The sequence below is a fragment of the Giraffa tippelskirchi genome, chromosome 5 (genome assembly GCF_054371585.1).
Source record: "Giraffa tippelskirchi isolate mGirTip1 chromosome 5, T2T-mGirTip1v1.2.pri, whole genome shotgun sequence".
NCBI lineage: Eukaryota > Metazoa > Chordata > Mammalia > Artiodactyla > Giraffidae > Giraffa > Giraffa tippelskirchi.
In genome coordinates, this window is record NC_137279.1 from 107,736,351 (window position 1) to 107,763,888 (window position 27,538).

Here is a 27,538-nt window from a genome sequence, read left to right on the forward strand (position 1 = left end):
TTTTGGTGAAGTTTTCTCTTGTGCATTTGAATGACAGGATAAAGTACTATATTGCAAATTTCACATATTCCTTACCGTTACTCTCTGTTCCAGTCTTGTTTCAGCCTTTGGAAGTAGGTGTCTCCAGTACACTGATGCCATGTGTTACTTCAGGGGCTGATCACATTACTCTGTAGATTTCCCATATTCATTTTCTATTAATAGGCTAAGACAAACCTCATGGCCCTCTGTTAAAAGGGTCTACTTAAGACTGGCTTTCATTAGTAATTCGTGTCCCTGTTCTTCATTTGACCACTCTGCCTTTTCATATAGAAATCATTCTTCATATGAGCTGGAAATGTTCTTTCACTTCCCTTTTCTAATGCATGAATGGGTAGGATATGGATGAAATAGTACTCAAATGTACACAAGGTGTTGTGAAATATGTCAGTATTTTATTAGTTTTATTCCAGGTAAATACATTTAACCAAATTGCAAATTACATTACTATTAAAATTAGATAGAAAATCCCACCACATAGGACTTCTGAGGTTTGGTACAGTAGTTTGTTTTGATGGCCTCATGTATACAATCACTATAGTCAGTATTACACTTGCCACACTTACAGCTTATAGCTACAGGGTAGGAGAAATAAGGAGTAACGTGGCGTGGGCATCCTGGTATTTCTGCAGTCTTGTACATGAAGTCTCTGTATGTACAGACATCCTGAGACAGGGCATATTTGGGAAGAAACAGCTTGCCGTTGACATCCTGAGGAAAGAATTTAAAAGGAGCATAATGTGATAGGACTTAGGAAATATATAGTAATGGAAACAGATAAAAATTAATTAACTTATATCCTTCTGTCATAAATAGGACTGGAGGAGGATTCGTTAGTTCCATTTCCCAATGCCAACTCAATATAGCCACACTAAATCCTGTAGAGATAAAAGTGACACTCCCTCTCCTTCATCTTATATCATGTGACCAATATGCCATTTAAATAAGTTTTGGAAGTAAAACTGTTATAAACAGTTATCTGTGTCCACTGTGCTGAGCATACACTGTAACCTGTGCACTCTACCTCTACGGAGCCAATAAGAATTATATTTTGGAAATGAAGTTGTGGTTTATCTCATTTTCTTTCTGGATAGAAAAGGACTGGGTCTAGGTTTATCTAATTTTCAGCTAAAAGAACTGAAATGAACTACATACCCGTGTCATACAGTATCCAGCACAGATGGTGGTGTTGATGGTTAGGCAGTAAGCACATTCTTTCCTTTCGACATGCATCGTATACTCAGTTGGAATACAAAAAGACATTGCTTGTCCACATGCAAGGCCAAAAATCAAGGACATCAGGAAGATAGCAGTCATGCTAAATCAAAGATAAGATTAAGATATTACATGTATCCTTTAGAACATTCAGAAGGGACATTTGGAAAGTTCTATAATGTGTATGTGTGTGTATAAATATATGTATTTATTGAATACCTACTTTGTCTTAGACCCTATGTTAGTGTTTTTGAATAGTTAATTTTCTCAATAACCTTTCTGTGCACACTTAGATGTGACTATAATCCACGTACCCCATCATGACAAAGCTCACAGAGTGAAAGTCCTGCTTGCAAGTGCCACTTAGATCAGTGAAATGACGAGCCTGAAACACTACAACAGAAAAGTAGCAGGGACATATAGTCAACTAAGTACAAAATAATTCATTCATTGGAAACAATCGAAATACCTGCCTTTATCATTACAAGAAGTGAGTTAATAGGCTTCAGTAAGGGCTTTCCCAGAAATGTGTTTTTCTAGAAACTTTGGTTCAATAGCTTAAAAGGCCAACAAATTGATCATAATAAGAAAGGGCAAAGAAATCAAGGAAGTGAATGAACAAACTTGAGTATCAGCTCAATGTAAATAATCTTGTGTGTGATTCTACCCAATATCTGTCAAGAAAGACAAGGCTCGAGAAAGTCCAAAAAAGGTCAACTAAAATTACACTGGTGTTAAGGGGCTAAACCCAGCAATCTAAAAACCCCTCTTCTCAACCCTTAGGATATTCCTTTAAAGTTGTAAGAAATAGAGTTGCAAAAATAAAATTATTTTACTTGAAGTTGTATGGAACTCATTATCTTAAAAAGATTATGGAGGGAAAAAATATAGGTTGACACAATGAGAGGAACACAATCAAGGATGACAGGTCCACTGTAGGTTAGCCAGGAAAGTAAAATAAGTTTTGGCTGCATGGAAGACATCACAGGATTCTCAACCTCTGCGACTTAATCGCCTCTTTTAAAATCATTCATAAATGATTCATTGAGCAACTAAACAAAGAGGTATGATATCAGGCCCTAAATAATGAGAGCCCTCTGATGAAGAGTGTGTTCACTATCAACTGGTCATTGTAATGAGCTGGATAATGTTATGACTTATTTAAGTTTTGCCACTGAGAGGGGATAATCCAGTTTGAGACTTTTGGATATAAGTTGATCACTTCAAAGATTAAGAAGATTTTTTTCATCTTATAAATACTGTACAGTTGGCTTGGCATATTTGGATTCTTTACCTTCTCAAGGATCATAGAAAGGAAAATACATATTTTCATGGAATAGCTTTGAACACAAACTTGTTTTATTATTTTATTAAATAAATTATTTCATTAAACATTGTTATTCAATCAAGAAGACTATATCAAGATTTTTCTCAATTTTTCCTCAAATCTATCCATTATATTCCAATAGCATCTTTAAACTACATACACTAATACTTCCATTAATTGAAATCTTATGGACTCAGCCTCAGTTAACTTGTTAAAGAATTTTTGTCTTTAATTAACTCATAAGGAAAAATGAAACCACATTCAACAAGCTACCAGGTATTTTAAATGTCAACTTCCAGAGATTAGTGGCCATTCCAACCAGTCTCCTCTTTGCAGAATGAGAACTGCAGATGAATTAGACAAATATATATTGAGCATTTTAACTAGGCGCTGAGAGATACAAAATGGATATTATAGTCTTTGACCTCAAGGGCTAACAGTCTAGTGAAAGAGATAACTATGAACACTAATTAAGAAAAATACCTATTGTTTAACTAATAACACCACGTGTTTGTGATGATTTTGAGTAAATAGAACCTTCATATGCTGTTGGTGGGATGGTAAAATGATACATAAAAGTATTTTGAAAATCAGTTTGACAGTTTCTTATAAAATTACACATATACTTAACTGATGACCCAGTAATTCTACTCTCAGATATCCACTCAAGATAAGTAAGACCAAATGTTTACAAAAAGTAGTTAGTGTTTTAAGTGCTCAGAGACTTGAAACTACGACTCTGACACCACAATAATCCAAGACTTTTTCTATATAGACAAGGAAGTGAACTAACCCATTAAAAAGAGTTTTCTGGTGAATACTTTCAAATAAAATTTGCATATTCTTGGTGTGAAATACCAAGAAACAAAATTACAGAAATTTTGTGCAGCAAAAGAACAGAGCAAAAGCACAAGAGCAAAATTACAAAAGAACAGAGCAAAATTACAAGAATTCCTTGCTCATAGAGTCTGGTTTTCTCGGTGCTGCACAACTGTGAGCTCCCTCTATGATAGAGTTGGTTCCAATATTTTGGAGCCACAGACTTAGCGAATCCTCTGAAGGATCTTAAAAGTATTGACTGAGTAAATGACATAAAATACTCACACATCATGATCATACGGTTCTTGCCCATTTAGCCAGCCAACCATTGGATTTTTGCCATAGGAAATAATTAATTTCACGTATTTTAACTTTTAGGCATATGATCTATATAAAATAGATATGTGCTAACCTAGTGATGAGAATATTGGTTCTGAAGGTAAGGAACAGATTTCAAGATCTCCCATAGATCTATGAGAAATCAACTAAAATATTGAATCTGTCTGGCCTAATTTCCCCATCTGCAAAGCAGAAAGAGACAAGTACATCTGATGCTTTTTGAAACTAGAATTTTTAAAAAACAGTCGTGGAACTTTTACTCATTGTTGTCATATCCATTACGGACACTCTGAATTGTTCTGAAGTTCCTCTTTTAAATGTAAAACTCCAAGCTAACAAATGAAAAGGTAAAAGTGCTGAATCATCTTTGCTATATAATGGTAAATAAAGTAAGAATTATTCTTTCTTCTTTATTGCAAATAGTAAAACTTCACCGAAAGAATTTTTCTGGGCCTTAATTTCTTCAGCTGTAAAAAAACACTGAGACCCAGAAAATGATAAGGAAGGACTTTTCAGCACAGAGTATGATTCTATGTGATAAATTAGTGTCAGGTCCCTGGTCTAATAGTGATCTAAAATTATGCTTCCAGATTTTATTGCAATTGTGTGTAACTAAGAAATTAAGAAATTTGTGCTTTCATTTTTCCATATACTCCTTCCTAAAATCATAATAAGAATAAAACAATACATGTGAAGCACTTGGAATGCTACAGAAGACTATGTAACTATATAACATTCAGTATATAAATCAGTGTTAGTTAATTCCTCCTTATAAGACCTGCCACAATTTCTCCTGTATCCTCACCTGGATTCTCAACCTCTGCAACTTAATTGCTTCTTTTAAAATTAGATTTATTGAGCACCTAAACACAGAGGCATGATTTCAGGCACAAATTATGAGATGCCCTTTTCAGTGCCATGATCATTTACATCTACACTTGCAACATTTTTCCTGATTCCAAGATATCCTCTTTCCTTGGTCCCCAACCCAACGTTTTCTCTCATCTTTTTGTTCTTACTACCTTTATTCTAAGCATATTTCTCTCTATTGTTCTAGTTTCTTTCACCAATCTTTTCTCTTCAAATCCCTTACTGTCCTATGAAAAGAATCAATTGCCCACCCTGTGAACAATCCAGGAACTACACAAAAGCACTATATTTTTCTAGAGAGCAAAATGTACTGTAAGGTATGTATGTGCTTTGGACACTATCCAAGGTGGGTTAGCTATAACTAAAATAATCCAGAGTAAATTACCTCTGCAAGTACCCCAAACTGAACTTACTCCGTTTTCTCAGAAGTACATTATCATCAAAAATAATCATTAGTAATTGACAGGATTTAATATATAGATTATTCAATTGATTAAAACATTTAAATCAAATGTAAATAGTAAGGGAAGGCTATGAACAGCAATCAACCTTCATTAGGGAATTGACCAATTTTTCCTCTTCTTTGAAGTCAGTAGAAAATTTTCTTATCCTTACATATGTAGTTTATTCATTTTCACCCACCATTGAACAATTTTGGAGCAGTAATTAGGATTTCTAGAGCTTATCAAAGCAAATTATCACTCAGCATTTGCCATTTTTAAATAAATGCTAAAATGATGAAAATAAGAATAATTTAGAATAGCAACATTTCATTTCACAAAGCCTTCTCAAGGTAGACACCTACCTTACTTTGCATTGGTGAGCTGATGCTGTAATGACCCAGACTAAAAGCTCTTGGTTCATTTTATACCCTTTAGGATAATTCCTCTCTGATCCTCTTGTTTACATAATCACGTTTGAATTACTGATTTCTTATCTGAAAACCACCTACTGAAAATTCATACTGAATCTCAAATAAAATGTGTTTAGACAAACAACTTCACATCTTCCTCTGGAAACTCTGACATTATTGTAGCATGAATTTTCCTTTTCTCCTATTTCAAAGTAAAATTACCCTTGTAAATACATCCTTTATTAATATTTATTAATATTAAAAAATATAAACACAGAAGGAGAAAAAACAAATTCAAAACAAAACAAAACCTTTAATATAGTATATGTCAGTCTTAGGAATGAAAATTTTGGGGAAACTTGAGTGCCCCAAATTTTATCTAAATGCTCATTTAGAGATACATAAAATTATTGCTCATCTATAAAGCAAAGGCAACTTCTTTATGGCATTCCAGGACAATTGGTACATATCTTGCTGATTAAAACTTCCTGAAATTAGTTCAAAATATCTTAATTGTTTTTTCTTAGAACTTAAAACTTAATAAATACAATTTACATGTGGGAAACAATAGTATTTAAGTAAATGGCCAAATATTTTGCAATCTCAAACTGATTGAGCTCAAATCCTGGCTCTGTCATTTACTAGCTATATGACATTAGCATGCTTGAACTCTCTTTTACTTCCATTTCTTTGCCTGTTTCAAGGTACTATCAGTGTTTGTGTAAAGCACTTAACACAGTGTCTGGCATATAATAAGTGCTCAATAAATAGTTGTTGCTGTTATTGTTGTGGCGGTGGTGCAGTCACTAAGTCGTGTCCAACTCTTTGCCACCCCATGGACTGCAGCACGTCAGGCTCGCCTGTCCTCCATTATCTCCCAGAGTTTGTTCAAATTCATATCCATTAAGTCAATGATGCTATCTAACCATATCATCCTCTGCTGCCCTCTTCTCCTTTTGCTTTCAATTTTTCCAAGCATCAGGGTCTTTTCAAATGAGTCAGCTCTTTACATCAGGTGGCTAAATATTGGAGATTCAGCTTCAGCATAGTCCTTTCAATGAATATTCAGGGTTGATTTCCTTTAGAATTGACCAGTTTGATCTTGCAGTCCATGGGACTCTATAGTCTTCTTCAACACCACAATTCGAAAGCATCAGTTCTTTGGTGCTCAGCCTTCTTTATGGTCCAAATCTCACATCTGTACATGACTACTAGAAAAACCATAGCTCTGACTATATGTACCTTTGTTGGCAAAGTGATGTCTCTGCTTTTTAATATGCTGTCTAGGTTTGCTGTAGCTTTCCTTCCAAGGAGCAAGTGTCTTTTAATTTCATGGCTGCAGTCACCATCTGCAGTGATTTTGGAGCCCAAGAAAATAAAGTTTCTCACAGTTTCCATTGTTTTCCTTTCTATTTGCCATTAAATGATGGGACTGAATGCCATGGTCTTAGTTTTTTTTAATATTGAGTTTCGAGCCACCTTTTTCACTCTCCTCTTTTGCCCTCATCAAGAGGCTCTTTAGGTCCTCTTCCCTTTCTGCCATTAGAGTAGTATCATCATCTGCATGTGTGAATTTGCTGATATTTCTCCCAACAATCTCGATCCACCTTGTGATTGATCCAGCCTGGCACTAAATGGTAGGTAAGGGCTAATCTGCCTGCCAATGCAGGTTCAGTCCCTGGGTCAGGAAGATCCCCTGGAGAAGGAAATGGCAACCCACTCCAGTATTCTTGCCTGAAAAATCCCATGAATATAGGAAACTGGCAGGCTACAGTCCATGGGGATGCAAAAGAGTTGGACGTGACTTAGTGACTAAACAACAACCACAATTTATAATAACTCAACATTTATTTATTTAAAAATATTTAGCTACAGCATCTAGTACATATTTGTTGAATGCATAAATTTGTTGAATGCATAAATGGCTGAGGGAGTACCTGAATAAATAATTACTGAGTCTTTGGAACCAACATACACTTTTCTCCATTCCACAGTCATAACTCAGTTTTATCCCTTTAACTTGTTTGCCTCACTGTAACAAAAGCAATATGTCAACAGTTCAATGGACCATTATCTTATAGCATACACAAAAATTAATCCAAAATGGATTAAAAACTTGGATTTAAGACCTTAAACTATAAAAGCTCTAGAAGAAAACACAGGCAGTATCAGTTCAGTTCAGTTCAGTCGCTCAGTAGTGTCCGACTCTTTGCGACCCCGTGAACCACAGCACACCAGGCCTCCCTGTCCATCACCAACTCCCTGAGTCCACCTAAACCCATGTCCATCAAGTCGATGATGCCATCCAGCCATCTCATCCTCTGTTGTCCCCTTCTCCTCCTGCCCTCAATCTTTCCCAGCATCAGGATCTTTTCCAATGAGTCAGCTCTTCACATCAGGTGGCCAAAGTATTGGAGTTTCAGCTTCAACATCGGTCCTTCCAATGAATACCCAGGACTGATCTCCTTTAGGATGGACTGGTTGGATCTCCTTGCAGTCCAGGGGACTCTCAAGAGTCTTCTCCAACACCACAGTTCAAAAGCATCAATTCTTTGGCGCTCAGCTTTCTTTATAGTCGAACTTTCACATCCATACATGACTACTGGAAAAACCATAGCCTTGACTAGACAGACCTTTGTTGGCAAAGTAATGTCTCTGCTTTTTAATATGCTATCTAAGTTGGTCATAACTTTCCTTCCAAGGAGTAAGCATCTTTTAATTTCATGGCTGCAGTCACCATCTGCAGTGATTTTGGAGCCCAGAAAAATAAAGTCAGCCAGTATACTCTTTGACATTGGTCTTAGCAATATCCTTCTGGATATGGCTCCTCAGACAAGGAAAACAAAAGCAAAAATAAAACAGTACTACATCAAACTAAAAAGCTTCTTCACATCAAAGAAAAAACCATCAAACAAAACTAAAAGACAACTTACCAAATGGTAGAAGATACTTGCAAATCATATATCCGATGAGGAGTTAGTATCCAAAAAATATAAAGAACTCATACAAATCAACATCAAAAAAACAAACAACCCAATTAAAATATAAGCACAGAACCTGGATAGATATTTTTCCAAAGACATACAGATGGCCAACAGACACATGAAAACACGCTCAGCATTACTAATTAATAGATAAATGCAAATCAGAACCACTGAGTTAGCACCTCATACCTATCAGAATGGCTATTATCAAAGAGAAAATAAAATTACAAGTCTTGGAGAGTATATGGAGGAAAGGGAGCCCTCATACGCTTGGTAGAAAGGTAAACTTGTGCAGCCACTATAAAAAACAATATGACTAATTCCTCAAAAAATTAAGAATACAACTGTATGATCCATATATTTCACTTCTGGGTATTTATCTGAAGAGTACAAAGATACTAATTCAAAAAGATATATGCACCCTTATGTCCATGGCAGCATTATTCACAATAGCTAAGATACGGAAACAACCTAAAGTGTCTATGAGTGAATGAATACATAAAGAAGATGGAAAACTACTCAGTCATAAAAAGATGAAATCTTGCCATTTGCAGCAACATGGATGTACCTTGAGAGTATTATGCTAAGTGAAATAAGTCAGGTGGAGAAAGATAAATAATGTATGATTTCAATCATATGTGGTATATTTTTAAAAATCAAAATAAACAAAACAAACAAATAGATACAGAGGACAGATTGGTGGCTACTAGAGGAGAAAGAAGGTTGGTGAGAAGGCAAATTGGGTAAAGGGGGTTAATTGTATGGTGATAGATAGAAACTAGCCTCTTGGTAGTGAGCACACTGTTGTCTATTCAGAAGCTGAATTATAAAGTTGTACACATGAAACATATAATGTTATAAACTGTCAACCTCAATAAAAATATTATTTTATGTGAAAAAGCTAGACCAAAAAAAGTACACGCCATATGATTGTTTATATAAAATTCTAGAAAATACAAATTAATCATTAGAGCAAAAGCCAGTTAATGATTATATGGGGATGGGGAAAGACAAGGAAGAACAGGAGACTGGGATGACAAAGGGGCACAGGAAATGACTGTGGGTAATATGTACATATTTTTAGGGGCAATATGTACATATTTTTAGGGGTAATATGTTTTTCTTGATTATGATGATTTCACAGGATATACATATGCCAAAACCTATCAAATTGTACTCTTCAAACATATGCACCATTATGTTTGTACCCCCAAAATTCATACACTGAAGTGCCAACCCCTAGTAACTCTGAATGTGACCTTATTTGAGAAATAGAGCATTGCAGATGAAATTAGTTAAGATGAAGTGGGTTAGGTCTCTAAAACAACATCATTTGGTATCCTTATAAAAAGGGGGAATTTGGACACAGACATAGGAGCAGGGAGAATGCAATGTGATGATTAAAGTTCCTTGCCACAAGGAACTACCAGAAACTAGGAGATCAGCCTAGAACAGATCCCTTCCCAGCACCTTCAGAGTGGCATGACCCTACCCTACCAATACTTCACCTTGGACTTCTAACCCCTAGAACTATGAGACAAGAAATATTTGATGTTTAAGCCATTCAGTTGTCATGCTTTTTTATAACAGCCCTAAGAAACTAATACATGCAGTTAATTGTATGTCATTTAAGTATTAGTCATTCAGTCTTGTCTGATTCTTTGCCACCCCATGGACTATGACTGTGTAGCCCGCCAGGCTCCTCTGTCCATGGAATTCTCTGGGCAAGAATAGTGGAGTGGATTGCCATTTCCTTCTCCAGGGGATCTTTCTGACCCAGGAATTGAACCCAGATCTCCTGCATTGTAAGCAGATTCTTTACCATCTGAGCCACCAGGGAAAGCCCATAATTTATAGATTGCTGCAATGTTCACCTTGCTCATGCTCAGTCCTGTCCACCTCTTTGCAACTCTTTGGACTGTAGCCCACCAGGCTCCTCTATCCATGGGATTTTTCAGGCAAGAATACTGGAATGGGTTGCCATTCCCTTCTCCAGGGGATATTCCTGACCCAGGGACCAAACTTATGTCTCCTTTGTCTCCTGCATTGCAGGCAATCCTTTACCCACTGAAACAAATCTGCCTGCAATGCAGGAGACACAGGAGACATGGGTTCCATCCCTGGGTCAGGAAGATCCCCTGGAGAAGGGAATGTCTACCTACTCCAGTACTCTTGCCTGGAGAGTTCTATGGACAGAGGAACCTGGCAGGTTACAGTCCACAGGGTCGCAAAGAGTCAGACATGACTGAGCAACTAACAGTTAATTGCATGGCAATCATATCCCCAACAAAGCTGTTTTTTAAAATCCAGTAGATAGAAATAGTCTATGCCTACTTATCTGGATACATGTTGTATTACTCTTTCACTCTTCCTTTTACTATACTCTTTTGAACATTCTAAACTTTTCTTGCAGCAAGGCTTTCCATTTGCTGTTTGCTCATTATGAAGAGCTCTTTCACCTTATTTCCAAATGGCTTCCTCATTATTTCCCTAGAAAAGGTTTCCTTGACAAACAAATTTACTGTCTCACACTAGCCCCATCACTTTTTATCCTACCCTCTCATACTTTCTTCATAGCATTTACAAGCTTCTGATATTATATTATTTGCTTACATGTTTTTCTGTTTCTCCCTTTCCAAATAGAATATAAGCACCATAAATGGAGGGGCTTATCTGTCATGGTCATCACTGTATCCTCAGAGTTCAAACCAGCCTATTGTAAATACAATATGTTCAATAAATATTTATTGATGCATAAGTGAACATATAGATGCTAATCTCAGAGTGCATAATTTGGTGCAGAGAGGTTATTAGCTGCTTCAATATTCTATAGACAGTTACAGGCAAAGCCAGGCTAAAGTCCAAGTTTCCTAATATCTTTTTTATTACATCAAAATGTTAACTCACTTTCAAAGGTGAAAAAAAAAGCCATTCACAATTAGTTTAACAGAGGAATGACATTGGAATATGGATCAGAGTTACCAATACTTTCCCCTCCTCAAAGAATAGGTGCTTTTCTACCTTGCAATATGCTCTAGTTACATAAAATTCTAAAAATCCTATACAACAGATACTTTTTAAAACATCAGTTTATTCATCTGAACTCTGAGTTATCTATAAGCTTCAAATTACAATAGCTTGCAATTTGAAACAAAATCTGTTTATTAAACTCCTTTTAATGCTCTTTTCTTAAACAATACAGATAATTGATAGCAAGTAGATCTGGATCTAATGGGCATATTGATCATTTTATTATCTTGGAGCTCCGAAGTGAAGAGACAATTTTGATTTAATATGTATAAAAATTACGTCAATTTGCTGCTCTCTTTTGGTAACCAGTTAAAGCCTCTAATATGTCAGATTTATATGAATTTATGCAAACTTGTTCCATCCATTTGAAAACATTTTTAAAATTAAGGTCATCCATAAATGTTAATAGGAATTGCTAATGTTTTCTGTAATAAAATTTGTAGTGTTATATAGTCAGATCAGTATCAGTTTTTCTTTCCTATATATCAAAACTTATTTCTCTAACCTTTAGTATAATATCTTTCATTCTATTTTTGTTACTTTATATAACCTCTTGGTAATTAGATATTATTTCTCTGGCTGAATAATATGAGCAGTATTAACTGTACTCACAATACCATGTGTAACCACTTCTCAGCAACTAATCAACAATATGTTATGAATCTCACCAAAAAGTATTTTAACTTTTCTCATCTTTGTTTAGTAGACCTCTTTCTTTAAAAGGAGTACAAAGTATTGTTATCTGTGAAAATCAATAAAAGATTGTTAGCAAATTAATCTGTGGTAGCTAAGGAATAATTAACTAATAATATAGTTAACTTCCTTCACTACACATGTGTAAAAAATAATTGAAGTGAAAGAAGCTAGATACAAAAAAATCACATATGACATAATTCTACCTATTTGAAATATACAGAATAGGTAAATTCAAAGAGATAGAAAGCAGACTGGTGGCTACTAGGGACTGGGGGAGTGGAAAATGGGGAATAACAGCTTAGAGGGTAATTAAATGATTTGGAACTAGATAAAGGTAGTGCTTGCACAACACTGTGAACATATTAAATGCCACAGAACTGTTCATTTTGAAATGTATATTCAGCTATAATAAAGAAATATTGCCATTTGCAGCAACAGAGATGGACCTAGAAAAAGACAAAAATGTGATATAACTTACATGTGGAATCTAAAAATCACACAAACAATACAAATAATGTCAAGATGCAAAAACTCTTCACAAGAATTTTAGAAATCAAATTCAATAATATATAAAAAAGGATAATATGTCATGACAAAGTGAGGTTTATACCAGGAATACAAAGTTGGTTTAACACTCAAAAGTCAATTAATGTAACTCACCATGTCAAGAGACTAAAAATGAAATATCAGTTATTAATCTCAAAATATGTGGAAAAAGTCTTGAGAAAATTCATCATTTGTTTATGATAAAAATTTCCAGCAAACTAGTGATATAATGAACTTCTTCAACCTGCTAAAAGGTATCTATTAATAACATCATACTTAAGGTGAAATAACTGGGGAAAAGGCAAGGATGTCCACTCTCACCATGTGAGTAAACAATGTAGTACTAAAAATACTAGCTTGTGTAGTATACAATAAAAAGAAAAAAAAATAGAGGTTGAAAAAGTAAAAATTTCTTTATCCACAGATGACATTGATCATCTATGCAGAAAATATAAGGATTTTTGTAAGGACTCTACAAAAATTCTGTGAGAACTAGTAAACAGATTTATCAAGGTCACAGCAATCAAGTTCATTAGACAAAAATTTCCACCTCCCTTGGCATCCTTACCTTCCTTCTGCCACAGGGTGTCGGGAGGGTCAGACTATGTTACACTCATGCTCTCTTTCTGGGTCCTGGGCACAAGAGATGATTACTACTAGGGGAACATCCTCAGTTTCATCTACTTGCTGGTCTGCCAGTTAGTCTGCTTTGACTCCCATGTACCACAAACCATTCCATGAGTCCTCCAAAGCAAATGCAGCTCTTAGTGAGGCAAAGAATACCTGAATCAGTAGAGCTGGAACCAAAATACCAGTGTTCCAATCCAACCTGGTCTTTCATAGACTGTGGTCACCAATTACTGACCAAAGCTGCCTTGGGTGGCCCTAACATGTTCATCTGTAGGAACTACAGTCTCCAGGTTAACTTCTGTTTTTAAAGGAACTGGAATAAGCAGGTGGATAATAATAATGGCTGGCTTCCCTGGTGGCTCAGTGGTAAAGAATCCATCTGCCAATGCCTGTCTAATGTAGGAGACATGGGTTCGATTCCTGGGTTGGAAAGATCCCCTGGAGAAGGAAATGGCAACCCACTCCAGTATTCTTGCATGAGAAATCCCAAGGCCAGAGGAGCCTGGCGGGCTACAGTTTATGGGGTCACAATGAGTTGGACATGACTTAGCGACTAAACAACAACAACAATAATAATAGCTACCACAGGCACCAGCTTGGCAATATAGGTTCTCCTGTTATATCAGGTACTCCCAGGACAGGAAGGAGGCTTCTGAAGATGGAGAGAGTCCACAGGGCCAGTCTAGAGCTAGGGAACATCTAAATTACAAGTCCTCCTTTTTCATTGTCCCTGTTGAATTTTCACCTTCATGCAGTGAACCAAATTCATTAAAACCCAGTGAAGGCCCACCTGTCATGGGCATTCATAACACTGACTTCATTAACAAAAATTAGAAATAATAATTATTAGCACTTGCTTTGTGATAGTCACCTTTCAAAATGTCTGTTAACTCATTTTCTCTAATAATTATCACCATTTTACAGACCAGAAAGCTGAGCCACAGAGAGGTTATTCTGAACTTGAATGGCAGAGCTAGGACTCCAAACTGAGTCAGCCAAACAAACCCCATACTTTTCATATACACATCATATCCCCTGTGGTTGAAGAAGTAGTTTTGACTTAACTAAACATGATAATCCAATAAACTATATTTGCTATTTAGAGAAGCCCTGATGGTTCAGCAGTAAAGAATCCACTTGCGATGCAGGAGACACAAGTTCAATCCCTGGGTCAGGAAGTTCTTCTGGAGGAGAAAATGGCAACCCCTTCTTTATTTTTGCCTGAAAAATCCCATGGACAGAGGAGCCTGGAGGGTTAGTCCAAAGGGTCACAAAGAGACGGACATGACTGAGCATGCATATTTGCTATTTAGGTGATAAACAGAATGTACAAAAATCTCAGATACTATTATAAGAGCTAGAAAACCGTAAGTGTAATAGTTGTTAATCTGGTATAAGTTGAGAGAGGATTTGGCACTATGAACAATTTGTTGTCATTCAGTCACTCAGTTGTGTCCAAGTGTTTGCAACCCCATGGACTGCAGTATGCCAGGCTTCTCTGTCCTTCACTGTCTCCCAGAGCTTGCTCAATCTCATGTCTATTGAGTCAGTGATACCATCTAACCATTTCATCCTCTGTTGTCCCCTTCTCCTGCCTTCAATCTTTCCCTGCATCAGGGTCTTTTCAAATGAGTCGGCTCTTCACATCAGGTGGCCAAAGTATTGGAGCTTCAGCTTCAGCATCAGTCCTTCCAGTGAATATTCAGGACTGATTTCCTTCAGAATTGACTGGATTGATCTCTTTGCAGTCCAAGAGACTCTCAAGAGTCTTCTCCAACACCACAGTTCAAAAGCATCAATTGTTTGGTGCTCAGCTTTCTTTATGGTCCAACTCTCACATCCATTCATGACTACTGGAACAATATTGTTGACTATGAACAATATTGTTGACAAAGAAATTCTCTACTCTTTGAGACTACGTCATTTAATGACTATCAATTTACTGGAAAAGTCACTGAAAAAAAATTGATGCATTATCCTTTGAAAAATCAGGCTTCTTTTAACTACAGACAGCCTCATCAAGCAAATAACACGCAATAATTTTTAAATTAAAATTAATTTGGAAATTATTAGAATAATTAGATGATCTGCACTATAGTTTTATTACTGGTTTTTTGTTTGGGAGGGTTTTTTTGGCTGCACTGCACAGCATGTGGGATCTTATTAGATCTGCCCATGGATGGAACCTGTGCCCTCTGCAGTGGAAGCATACAGTCTCAACCACTGGACTATCACGGAAGTCCAGCAACATCTATTAAAATTTTAAATATATATCCCCATAGGCCCATGAATTCCAAGCTAATAATTTATCCTATAGAAATGTTCATAGTGCATAAAACTGGAAACAAAGACAAATCCCATTATATCAGTTATGATAGAATAAGTTATGCCAACAATAACAAACAACCCTAAACTCACAAGAGTTTAACACCACAAAGTCTTATTTCTTATTCATACTACATGACCATGATGGGCTAATCAGAAAACCTGATTCCATGTAATTTTCACTCACAGACCTAGGATGACAGAGGTTTCGTCATTTATAACATCAAAAGTTGCTGCAGCAGGAGGAAGAATGTAACAGAGGGTCTCATGTTATTAACCAAATACTCTGGCACAGAAGTGACGAATGCATATGACTCCTACCTAAAATTGATTGTCCAGAACTTATCATAAAGCCTTACCAAAGTGAGAGGGAAAGTATAATTTTCTCATGTGCCTGGCAAGAGATAAGAACTGGATATACCTGATCATAAATCTCTATCATACTTGAATAGATAAACAGCTGAATTATGGTTCATCCATGAAATATTACTCAGTAATTTAAAAGAATGAATTGGAACTATATCATGTTTTGGAGAGATTTCCATGAGATAATGAATGAGTAAAGAAAAGCTCTGAAAAGTATATATTACCTCATTTTTATAAATTAGTGGAGAACCCTGCTGTATACAGAGGAAGAAAGATGGGGGAAAAGAAAGCAGAAGGATAAAATGAGGCACTAAGAATTTGTATGATTATATTTAGGCATTGATGTAGGTTATACATATGAATATAGAAACTAAGTCATTTTTATCTTTTCCTTATAATTTTGACTGTTTTTATAGGCCTCAAAACACTGATCTGTTGAAATTAAATGAAGTTTTCACTTCCCCTCCAGCTCTAAACTCCATGATTTCATAACTTAAATAATAAATCTTATCTATCTTTATTTGTCATTTCCTATTTCTAACCCACAGTTACCTGCTACTGATTAAAGTTCTTGATGTACTACTACAGCCTGTTGACTATTAATTACACTGAATTCAGGTTGCTTGAACTATGAATAATTTATTTCTAACCTTTATATCAACCAAAGCAACTTCCTCTTTTACATCATTAATTTACATTTACATGAAAGAGGAGACATTTTATTACTGCGTAAGTAATCAAGTTAGGATATTTTTCTTAGGAAAGGTATTAGATCTAATCTAAAAGTCTATAACTTAAACTTTCAGTCTAAGAAATTTTCCTCTCACCTAGACTATTTTAATATTGTCAATAACCTCACTTGTACTGATTTACATTATCTAATGATCTTTCTAAAACAAAAATCTTTTTCAAGTAGGGGGATGGATGATAGACTTGGAAACCATATACTTTATATTCATTTGTAAAATTTTAAAATATCATATTTTAAGTAATAAAGTCTTGTTTTCCTTGCTTAACCTCTATACCATCTTCCATAAAAAATGTCCAAGCTTTGCAACATAATATACAACATCCTATATGAAGAGACCATGGTCTGAGTCTACTAATTACTCTTCATTTCATCATTCATATTACATTGTATGTATTACTATTTCTTCCTCTTTGATTTCCTCTTGTCCTTTTATACACCTGTAGAATTCCTATTTATGTCCAAAATCCATCTCTCCCAGAAGGCCTTCTCTGAAGTCAAGATGTGAAATTATCCTGTATGTCTCTGTGTCTTTTGTACTTATATTCATTTGTTTACACTTTCATTTTTGCTACTTTTGCTACTGCAAAAGTCACTGAGAGTAGGAACTGTGTATCATATAGACAATTCCCAATCCAACTATTTATTCTATACTTTCAAGTATTACTACTCAGAAGCATATGACACAGAATAATCCTTTCTTGAATCACTTTGTTCTTTAGGCTTCCATCATAATTTACACTTCATCTGTCTCCCTTATTGGTCTTTAGAGCAACTTCTCTATTGCTTGACAATGTCCCAGTAACCCCAAGGCTCAGTACTAACTCCTTTCCCTTCTATAACTACACACTCACTATCTGTAAAGAGAGTGCATTCAGTCCTGTGCTTTAAATGGCATATTTATGCCAATGATTACTAAATACTGACTCTTCTGGAAAACTCTAGATTCATTTGTCCAGTGACACTCTTAACATCTCCACTCAGACATCTAAGCTATCTCAAATATTACATGGTCCAAAACAGAACTTCAAAACCCAATCTTTCACCTTTCCTTTCTTTCACCTCATCCTTACTTCCAACCAAACTGTCAGCACTGACATCACATCTTTTTGGTTCCACTATCAAAATACATCCAAAATATTAACCTTTGAGTCCTACACCCTTACTTAGTTTAGTATGGCTAATATATGCCCTTTTTACAGCCCAAATTTGGCTGAGGCTGCCTCAGCCCATGCTTCTGGTGGAGCATATGGCCTGTACACACATTAATGTACCCATTTTTGCTTCAGACAAAGCTTACATACCATTCACTTAAGATCCAGAACCTGTCACCTATTTCTGTAAAAACAGTAATTCATGTAAAAGCAAGGCTACCGTAGGCTATAATGATCCACTAAGTGAAAATTCCTATGGGGCTATTGTCCAGAACAGGACCACCAACACCACACCAGACATCAATATTAGGATGTTATTTGGCTCCCCCAAATTCCACTCTATTTTTTCTCAAAGTATACAGCCTATTTATCAAAATATGGGGATTTGATAATGTTCTACTGAATTAAATCTATCCCCTTATTAGAGGACCTTTAATCTGCAGGGCAAAGTCTGCCCTGTAAAACATACAGCACAGAGCAGGTCACACACCTCCTGTAAGAAGATTCATGCTGAAAAGAGAAGAAGTCCAGGTCCCTCAGGCCCAATTTTTCTAAATTCATCAGTCATATTAAATCACTCCTTCAAAGAGTGATTGAAGGGCAGGAAGGATTTCCTACCAACCTAAAAATGGGCTATGACAAAAACCTTCTTATAATAACATCTAAACTGCACTCACTTTTTAAAAAGGTATTAAACATTATATAATTAGCTTATAAAATTTTTATAATAATTAAATTATAAATTTTCCAATTGTTTATTAATACTAGTAAAAATTCTTTTATGAGTTTTTTGTGAGATATTTTTTATGAGATTACTACAAATGAGTGTACTGATCTTTTAATTTAGAATGATAAATTAATTTGCTTACTCTGATGTTTAAACTGAAAACAATAGCATTAGTCTAAATTTTATTCTGGACTTGGTTGTCAAAACTGACTCACTGGAGCTCAGAACAGGAGAGATAAATATAGGCTACTATAACAGTATGCTTTGAGAAAATTTTATGATTTTCTAATTTCTAATATTTGATCTTATTTTTAAATCATGCATTAAAAATTTTGGTTCTGAAGTTTTACTTACTATAAGAATCATCAGTATGATATGTAAGTTTTCCATAAGTATATATTACATTTTTATTTAATCAATTCAACAGATATTGAATAACTACCATGGGCCAGGCATTGTTCTAAGTACTCAGGGTGCATCAATAAATAAAGCAGACACAAATCCCTGTCTTTGAGAAGTTTACATTCTAGTCAGTGAAGACAATAAATAATAAACATACTAAGTGAAGTATATTGTGTGTTAGAATATAATATGTGCCATGGAGAGAAAAAGCAGTGTGAGGGGAATCAGAAGTACTGGAGTTAGGGGGAAGTTTCCAAGAAAGGAGCATGCCCAGCATGTTCAAAGAACAGCAAGAAGCAATCATTCAAAACATAAGAGCCTAATTAACTCATATTTTTAAATTAATAGCAAGGAAGAACAACATTTAAAAATTTAAAGAGTGTCAACTAATTGTGACAGACTAGTCTTTCATCTGACCCTTCTCCCTAATCTCCTCAGACATAACTAGAAATGGGTCACAGTTTGTCTTGAAATTAAGTGTGGCCATATGATTTAGTTCCAGAAAGTAGAATGTGGGTGGAAGTGACGTACATCTATTTCAGATCTGGGTCATTAAAAACTTTCCACGTGAATCCTTCATGGTATCTCCCCTTTCGCAACAACCTTGGAAGCAAGTTGTTGAAGATGACAGAACTAGAAGTTGAAAGGAGCCAGGGTTCCTAAGTAACTGCCTGGAGAAATGCTTCTTACTAAATAGAAACATTTATGTTGGACTTTAGACAAGTGAGAAGTTGATGATTAGCCAGAGAAGCTACTGTTAACAACGCACAAATCTTGTTTTAAAATATTTGAAAATACATAGTAGCTTCAAATGTGAGTATCATGTTATCAAGACTAATAATCCTCCAAAGAAAATACTTACTCAGGACACTAAAGTTTCAATTAAAGTTTCTAGATCAAAAGTTAGAAATCCTAAGACTATATATCCAGTTTTCAGAGTACAGTTATAGGTATACAAATTGAAGGAGGAATATAATTTCTGTAATATTTATAGCATTTCCCCACCATAAGGAAATTAAAATTCTACTGCACCAAATTTGTTATAGACAACTTTAAGACTATTTTATCCATTTGCCAATTGTTTTTATAAAGTTCATTTACTCCCTTACTTTATTAGATGAGTCTTTCATGCCTACTCTTCTTTTCACAACTTCCAACACTTTCTCCTTAACCTTCATTCTCAACGGGTGATCTTAATTCCGACTTCACTAAGAAAACTGAAGCTATGAAACCAAAAGTTCTACAAACTTGCATCCACCGCCATCTTGTGATATACCTGGTTCCTTTTCTCTTGTTACTATGTTTCTCTTGTCAGTTCTGTCTATTCTCCTAGCTGAAGTGTTAGTCACTAGGTCATATCCCCAGGCTCCTCTGTCCATGGAATTAAAAATTCTCCAGGCAAGAATACTGGAATGGATTGCCATTCCCTTCTCCAGAGGATCTTTCTGACCCAGGGAGGGAACCTGGGTCTTCTGCATTGCAGGCAGATTCTTTACCATCTGAGCCACTAGGAAAGCACTTTAATCTCCCACCAGATGCGATCACTTTTCCCTATTACAGGCCTGCCTGCTAAGTCACTTCAGTTGTGTCCGACCCTTAGCGACCCCATGGACTGAAGCCTACCAGGCTCCTCCATCCGTGGGATTTTCCAGGCAAGAGTACTGGAGTAGGGTGCCATTGCCTTCTCCACTATTACAGACCATTCTACCAAAAAAAAATTTTTCTTTCTCTTTGGTATAACCATTTCCTATCATCCTGAATCTTTCCCTAATTAAACTTGCTATTAATTCTTATATCTTTTTAAAAATAATCTTTTGACCCACTTCCATGTCAAGTGGGCATTGTGGACATGTCATTAATCTTCCAAGTATAACTTCTTGAGTTTCTTACTTTTGATGAAGGTCTCCACTTTTTTCCTTCCTTTGCTTAAGGAAGTAGTCAAATTCCACTTCACTGAAACTGCCATGTGCTAAGTTGCTTCAGTCGTGTCCAACTCTTTGTGACACGAAGAGTTGTCCAACTCTTTGTCCAAATGTAAGCACTAGAAGATAAGGCTTTTTTTTCTGTTTCATTCACTGTTATATTTCCAGTATCTAGAATTGTGTTTAAGTCTTTGTGGGGTACATGTGTGATCAGTCGTGTCAGATTCTTTGTGACCCTATGGATGTGTAGCCCGCCACGCTCCTCTGTCCATGGGATTTTCCAGGCAAGAATACTGGAGTGGGTTGCCATACCCTTCTCCAGGGGATCTTCCCAACCCAGGGATTGAACCCGACTCTCTTAAGTCTCCTGCATTGGCAGGCGAGTTTTACCACTAGCACCACCTCGGAAACCCGAAACTGCCATTGTTCAGATTAACGAAGACCTCCACATTAATGATACACTAATCAATTTTACTTTACCTTTGAGTAGCATTTAACACAATTTATCACTCTTCTTTGAAATACCTTCTTGCTGCTGCTACTGCTGCCACTAAGTCACCTCAGTCGTGTCCGACTCTGTGACCCCATAGGTGGCAGCCCAGCAGGCTCCGCCGTCCCTGGGATTCTCCAGGCAAGAACACTGGAGTGGGTTGCCATTTCCTTCCCCAATGCATGAAAGTGAAAAGTGAAAGTGAAGTCGCTCAGTCGTGTCCGACTCTTAGCAACCCCATGGACTGCAGCCTACCAGGCTCCTCCATCCATGGGATTTTCCAGGCAAGAGTACTGGAGTGGGGTGCCATTGCCTTCTCCGACCTTCTTGCTAGACTTCACTATTACCCTAGCTAATCCTTTTACGGTTCCTTCTCATCTTTGATCTCTTCTCCTTCCTAGGTATAGTCATTCTCACAACTGTATATGTTCTCATCCACTCTGATAGCTTTAAATATGCTGCTGACTCCCAAATTTTTTTCACTATCCTAAATCTGTCTCTAAGCCTACGTAACTATCTCTATTTGGATGTCTAATATGCATTTTAGACTGAACATGTCCAAAATTGTATTGCTTGGCCATTTTTATTATATCCCACATCTAATCTTCAAAACAGATCTAGAAGTTGACTTCTTTATTCCTCTGCTGCTCTCACCTTTGATCAAGTCACTGCAATCTCTCATGTGCATTATTAAAATAACTAGTTTTCCTCTGTCCTCTTTTCAAAATCTATTCTCAATATAGCAGTCAGAAAGAGCTTTATTTTTAAAACATAAATCAGATCATGGTCTTTGCTCAGAAATGTCTGCTAATTTCATATCATATTCAGACTAAAAGCCAAAGTTCTTACAATAGCCTATAAGCATTATATAACCTGTCCACCCAAATTCTCGATCTTGTTAAATACAGGCCTTTTTACCTTATACCCTTCTTTTGCTCATTGTCCTCTACCCACACTGGCCTCCTTGCTGCTTCCCAGATATAGTGAGCACATTTCCACCTCTGGGCCTTTATACTTTTTGTTCCTTTTATCAGGAATGTTACCCTCAAGAGAGCCACAGTTTCACTATTCATCAGCTCTTCAAATGTCATTTCAGTATGGGTCACTCTACATAAAATTTCAAGTCTTTTCAACACTAATATTCTTGTTTTATTTCTTATTAGCAATTATCCTTAACTAATATACTATGTGTTTATATATTTTATTTATTGCCTATTTTCCCTGTTAAAATGTAGGCTCTGGAAGAAGATAAGTCTTATTTTTGTTATATCCCCAATATCTAGAACTGTGCTTAAGTCTTAATGTGGTACATATGTGCTCAGTCATGTCTGATTCTTTATGACCTTCCTCCTCCAGGGGATCTTCCCAACCCAGGGATCAAATCCATGTCTCCTGCTTCTCCTGCGTTGCAGGTGGATTCTTTACCGCTGAACCAGACACTCAATAAATATTTGCCAAATGAATGTTGAATAAATGAAGTATTTATTTAGGAAGTCATATCAGGAGAATCTTTTTTCTTGCAACGTAAAGCCATTTGTCAATTTTATCAACAGATAAACCAAAGCTGCTTCAGACCATGAAACAAATAAAATGACCTCAAGATTTGAAAAATAAATAATACTAGCAAAGTTATGATTAGCTGTTCAGGTGACGTCACAGAAACAATGAGAAGTATTTATGTGAATCCAAAATATTTTAATAGTAAAGAATAAACAGTATATCTCAACAACGTGTTCCTAGTGTTCAATGGACAACTTTATAAGTGTGAAAACTTAGCCAAAATAGTTTTCATCAATGCAAGAAAAGGTAAAACCAAAACAGTCATCTAATTATCTGAATAGAATTACAAATTTTTAAGTAACAATGTAGTTATTTCCCATTTAGGCTGATACATTAAAATATAAAGAAACAAATTATTTACAAATCAAAAGTCTCAATTTCAGAATATGCTTGGCTCTTTAGAAAATAAGAATTAAAAACTTAACTATAAATTTTATGTTATAGGCTCCTTAATCACATTGATTTTCCAAAATTAAACAAACAGCTTTTCTGCTTCCTTTAGTTTTTGTTTCCTATCCAACTTAGCAATTACAGCCCAACGGTCCTCCTGCATTTTCCTCATAGTTTCAGGCTTCAGCATAGATCCAGGAGTCTTTAGAGATGAAGGAGTCTAGATAGAAAATAAAGTCATAATATGTTTATCTCAAAAAAAAAAAAGAATTAAATCCAGCTTTTGAAATTTGCTTTCCAAAATAAAACTTAAGACTACCTTCTTTGGTGTTCTGACACAAAGATGAGAAATTGGTGAATTATTATTCTTGTATAGTTTTCTCAGTGTCTCTTCCTCTGAAACCATGCTCTTAGAGAAAAATATAAAAATATAATTTGGAGGCTGCCACCATTAACATTATATTATAAAGTCTATATTCCACATATGAGAATGAAATGGAAGAGTATTAGAGAGGAAGAAAAAAAGAGGAAGGGGTGGGGAGGAGAAAGAAGAGGAAAGAAAATTTAAAAGCCTGAAGGAAGAAGACAATGACGAACCAAACTCTCAGTCTGCCAGACAAGGAAATCTGATTTTGATTCTACTAACCATACACCTAAAGGGTTATGTAGAATACAAGATGTATATGAATAGTGTTTTTCTACTGATTTCTATTTCAGTTTCACTTTCCCCCTCTTTTTCCCAGCCTTTTTATTCAAACATACTTAGGCCTTATAATAAGCATTCATAATCCTATAAAAATTTAAATAGTATCAATTATCAATTTCTTAATATTTTCCCAAGTAGTAAAAGCTAACACTTATCTAGTTCTTTCTTTATGTCAGGCACTGTTTTAAGCACTGACCATATTTTAATTGGTTTAATCCTTACAACATTTTTATGATCTATATATACTATTATTATCCCCATTTTAAAGGTGAGGAAATGAGACACACAAATATTAAATAACTTGCCCAAGACTATACAGCTAGTAAGAGATAGAGCCAGGATTAAAATCCAGGTAGGCTGGCTCCAGAATCCATTTTCTTAATGACCATGTAACATAAATTTAGTCATAAGCAAACAGTCCACAATATCTTTTCCTGCTCATTAGAGTCACATTTAATACAAATTTCAGAAGGGTCATGGATGAAAATATTCAATCATTGTAATAAATTCTAAGATTTCAGTAGAATTCACTAAGTCACAAAATTTCTCTTTCTTCTTGAACAGGTTTATGCAAGTTGTGTATTTCAAGTAGTTTTTCCATCTTTTTATTTCTTCTAGGTTATCTAATTTGTTGGCACATAATTGTTTACAGTACTCTCTATCTCTGAAAGGTTGGTAATAACATCTCCAATTATATTTCTGACTTAAGTTATTTGATTTTTTGTCAGTCAAGCTAAGGTTTGTCAATTTACTTGATCTTTTCAAAGAAATAAATTTTGATTTCATTCATTTTCTCTGTTTTCTTTTCTCTAATTTGTTTATCTCCATTCTAATCTTATTATTTCCTTCCTCTGTCACCTTTGGGTTTAGTTTGATCTTCTTTTTCTAGTTCTTTAAGGTAAAAAGTTAGTTTATTGATTTTTTTCTTTTTCAGTGTAGGAATTTAGAGCTATACATTTCCCTTAGAGCACTGGTTTTTCTGTCGCACATAAGTTCTGGTGTATTGTGTTTTCACTCTCATTCATCTCTAAGTCAAATTCCCCTTGTGTTTTCTTCTCTGATCCATTGGTTGATTAGAAGTGTATTAATTCTCACAAATTTTCTAGTTTTCCTTCTCCTTCTGATTTCTAACTTCATCTCTTTGTATTCAGAGAAGATAGTTTATATATGATGCCTATTTTTTTTAAATCTATTGAGACTTGTTTTGGAACCTATAAGGTCTATCCTGGAGAATATCCATGTGCACTTGGGAAGAATGTGTATTCTTTTGTTGAACTGAATGTTCTATACGTGTCTATTGAATCTATTTGGTGTGTGTTGTTACAATCTTATTTCCTTACTTATCTCCTGTCTAGTTGTTTTATCCATTATTGAAGGAGAGGTATTGAAGTATCCAACTATTAATGTATAACTGTCCATTTCTTCAATTCTATAAAGTTTTGCTTCATATATTTTAAGGGTATGTTATTAGGTGTATAAATGATTAAAACTGTCATAACTTCTTGCTATATTGAACCTCTTATTTACATGTAATGTCCTTATTTGTTTCTTGTACTTTTTGATTGAAAATCTATTTTGTCAGATAGTGGTAAAACCAACCCACCTCGTTTTTGGTTACTATTTGCATATCTTTTTCCATCCTTTCACATTTAGCCAATTTGAAGCTAACATGAGTCTCTTTTTGTTTATTGGAGTGTATAATCCTCCAAATATACATTGTAAATTACTCATATTTAAGTAATTACTGATAAAGAGAGACTAACTTTTGCTTTTTTGATATTCATTTTCTATATGCTTTATAGATGTTTTGTTTTGATTTGGTTTTGGTCACTCATTTCCTCTATTATTACTTTCTTTTCTGTCTAGGTAACTATTTTGGTAGCAAAATGTTTTTATTTCCTTCCCATTTCCTTTTGTGTATATTCCATGCTTTTGTGGTTACCATGGGGATTACATATAACAACCAAACATTATAGTAACCTAATTTGAATTTATACTAACTTCAGTAGCCTACACAAACTGCTTATACAGCTCCATTTTCCTTCTGTTACTGATGTCAAAATTACATCTTCATATATTGTGTGCCCAGCAATATAGATAAATTAAGCATTAGCTTTTAAGTTATGTAGAAAATAAAAAGTAAAGTTAGAAACCTAAATTACAATCATTTCAGCTTTTATAATTTCCCATGTATTTGACTTTATCAAAGACCTTTAATTTCATGTGATAATTATAACTGATAAAGCCTATTGTGAAATGTCTTCTTAGATAGTTTAAACTGTAATAGTATAAATAAAATACCATGTTCATGGTGTTACAAAGTTGTGACGCTACTTTTAAAAATGACATGAAATCATGAGTTATTCCAAATCTCAGATAAGTTAAGAAACTAGCCTAAATTCAGAGAAAAACAGTATGAATTCTAGACCTAGTATCTCTAATTCCAGAGCTCATGCTCTTTCCACTATTTCTCATCACTTTTTTTAATATCTTGACTTCAGTTTTACCTGGCAATTATTGTGTACAATGACATACATAGGCCATGGAGCTAGACAGTTGGTGTTCAAATTCTGGCTCCATGACTTTCTAGTTATGTGATATTGGAAAAGTACCAGTGTGACTCAGTTTCCTCATCTGTAAAATGAGAATAAGAACTCTGTCTCTACTTCTAGAGTGTTAGATTGTTTTAAGAAATAACTGAAGTACTCTGTGGAAAGTTTTTACAATAGTGCCTGGTTCACAGTCTTAATCATTATCTATAAAACAAAGAGATACTAGAGTAGAAATTTTCTGTAATTTAACTTAAATAATTACAATTTTAAGACTTCAGCTATTCATTATTCCAGAACAAATGAAAGCAGAGGTCTCAAAGTAGTATAAAAGCTTGAAGAATCTCACAGTTATGAGTTGCAATAATAAAACAAATGGCTTTAATTACAATTTTGTAATTAAGAATCTTTGGCAAATTGCTCCATTTTGTATAATGAGGTTAGTCTGGTTTTAAACTAAATGAGTATAGGTTTAATTACTCTTAATAAATTATCATTATGCCTTTAGAAAATGATATGTATGAAGTAGGGAGTACCTGGTCATACAAACTGCTAGAGGAACTATCCTCCTTAAACATGCCATTTTTAACATATTAACTCTTTAAGAATCATAGAAGTGTTATCATTTTCAATCAATAAGTGGTATAAAATTAAAGAAAACATTTATAATATGCAAAATCAAGAGGAGTCCTGAATAACAAATTTGGCTATAGCAAGATTAAAGGTATTCACTTGGCCTCAAAAAAAAAAGGTAAAAAAATAACACTCTTCTAGAAAACAAGAGAATTAGTCATCTCAAATGCCAACTATGTCATATCAAATTTTTCAAAATGCCCTGTTTTCTGAAATTG

At 35.1% G+C, this 27,538-nt stretch overlaps 2 protein-coding genes across 8 annotated transcripts in view; both read right to left on the reverse strand.

The window, feature by feature from the left end:
- Nucleotides 1–414: 414 nt before the first annotated feature.
- TSHB (thyroid stimulating hormone subunit beta) lies at nucleotides 415–13,842 on the reverse strand. Of its 2 annotated transcripts, none has more exons than XM_081493328.1 (3): nucleotides 13,287–13,842; nucleotides 1,195–1,357; nucleotides 415–750 (listed from the first exon to the last, which is right to left on the reverse strand). In XM_081493328.1, exons 2-3 carry the CDS (start codon nucleotides 1,354–1,356, stop codon nucleotides 496–498), a joined length of 417 nt encoding a protein of 138 aa, XP_081349454.1. In that variant the 5' UTR covers nucleotide 1,357; nucleotides 13,287–13,842; the 3' UTR covers nucleotides 415–495. The 2 variants fall into 2 exon arrangements, with proteins under 2 accessions (XP_081349454.1, XP_081349455.1); XM_081493329.1 differs by having other exon boundaries at nucleotides 13,502–13,836.
- Nucleotides 13,843–23,156: 9,314 nt separating this feature from the next.
- SYCP1 (synaptonemal complex protein 1) overlaps nucleotides 23,157–27,538 on the reverse strand; it is a 125,341-nt gene continuing 120,959 nt past the window's right edge. For all 6 annotated transcript variants that reach the window (XM_081493333.1, XM_081493332.1, XM_081493334.1 and 3 more), the window contains 2 exons: nucleotides 23,752–23,841; nucleotides 23,157–23,652 (listed from right to left, as the gene is read on the reverse strand). In XM_081493333.1, the coding sequence (XP_081349459.1) occupies nucleotides 23,515–23,652; nucleotides 23,752–23,841 (228 nt within the window). In that variant the 3' untranslated portion in view covers nucleotides 23,157–23,514. The remainder of the gene's footprint in view (nucleotides 23,653–23,751; nucleotides 23,842–27,538) is intronic.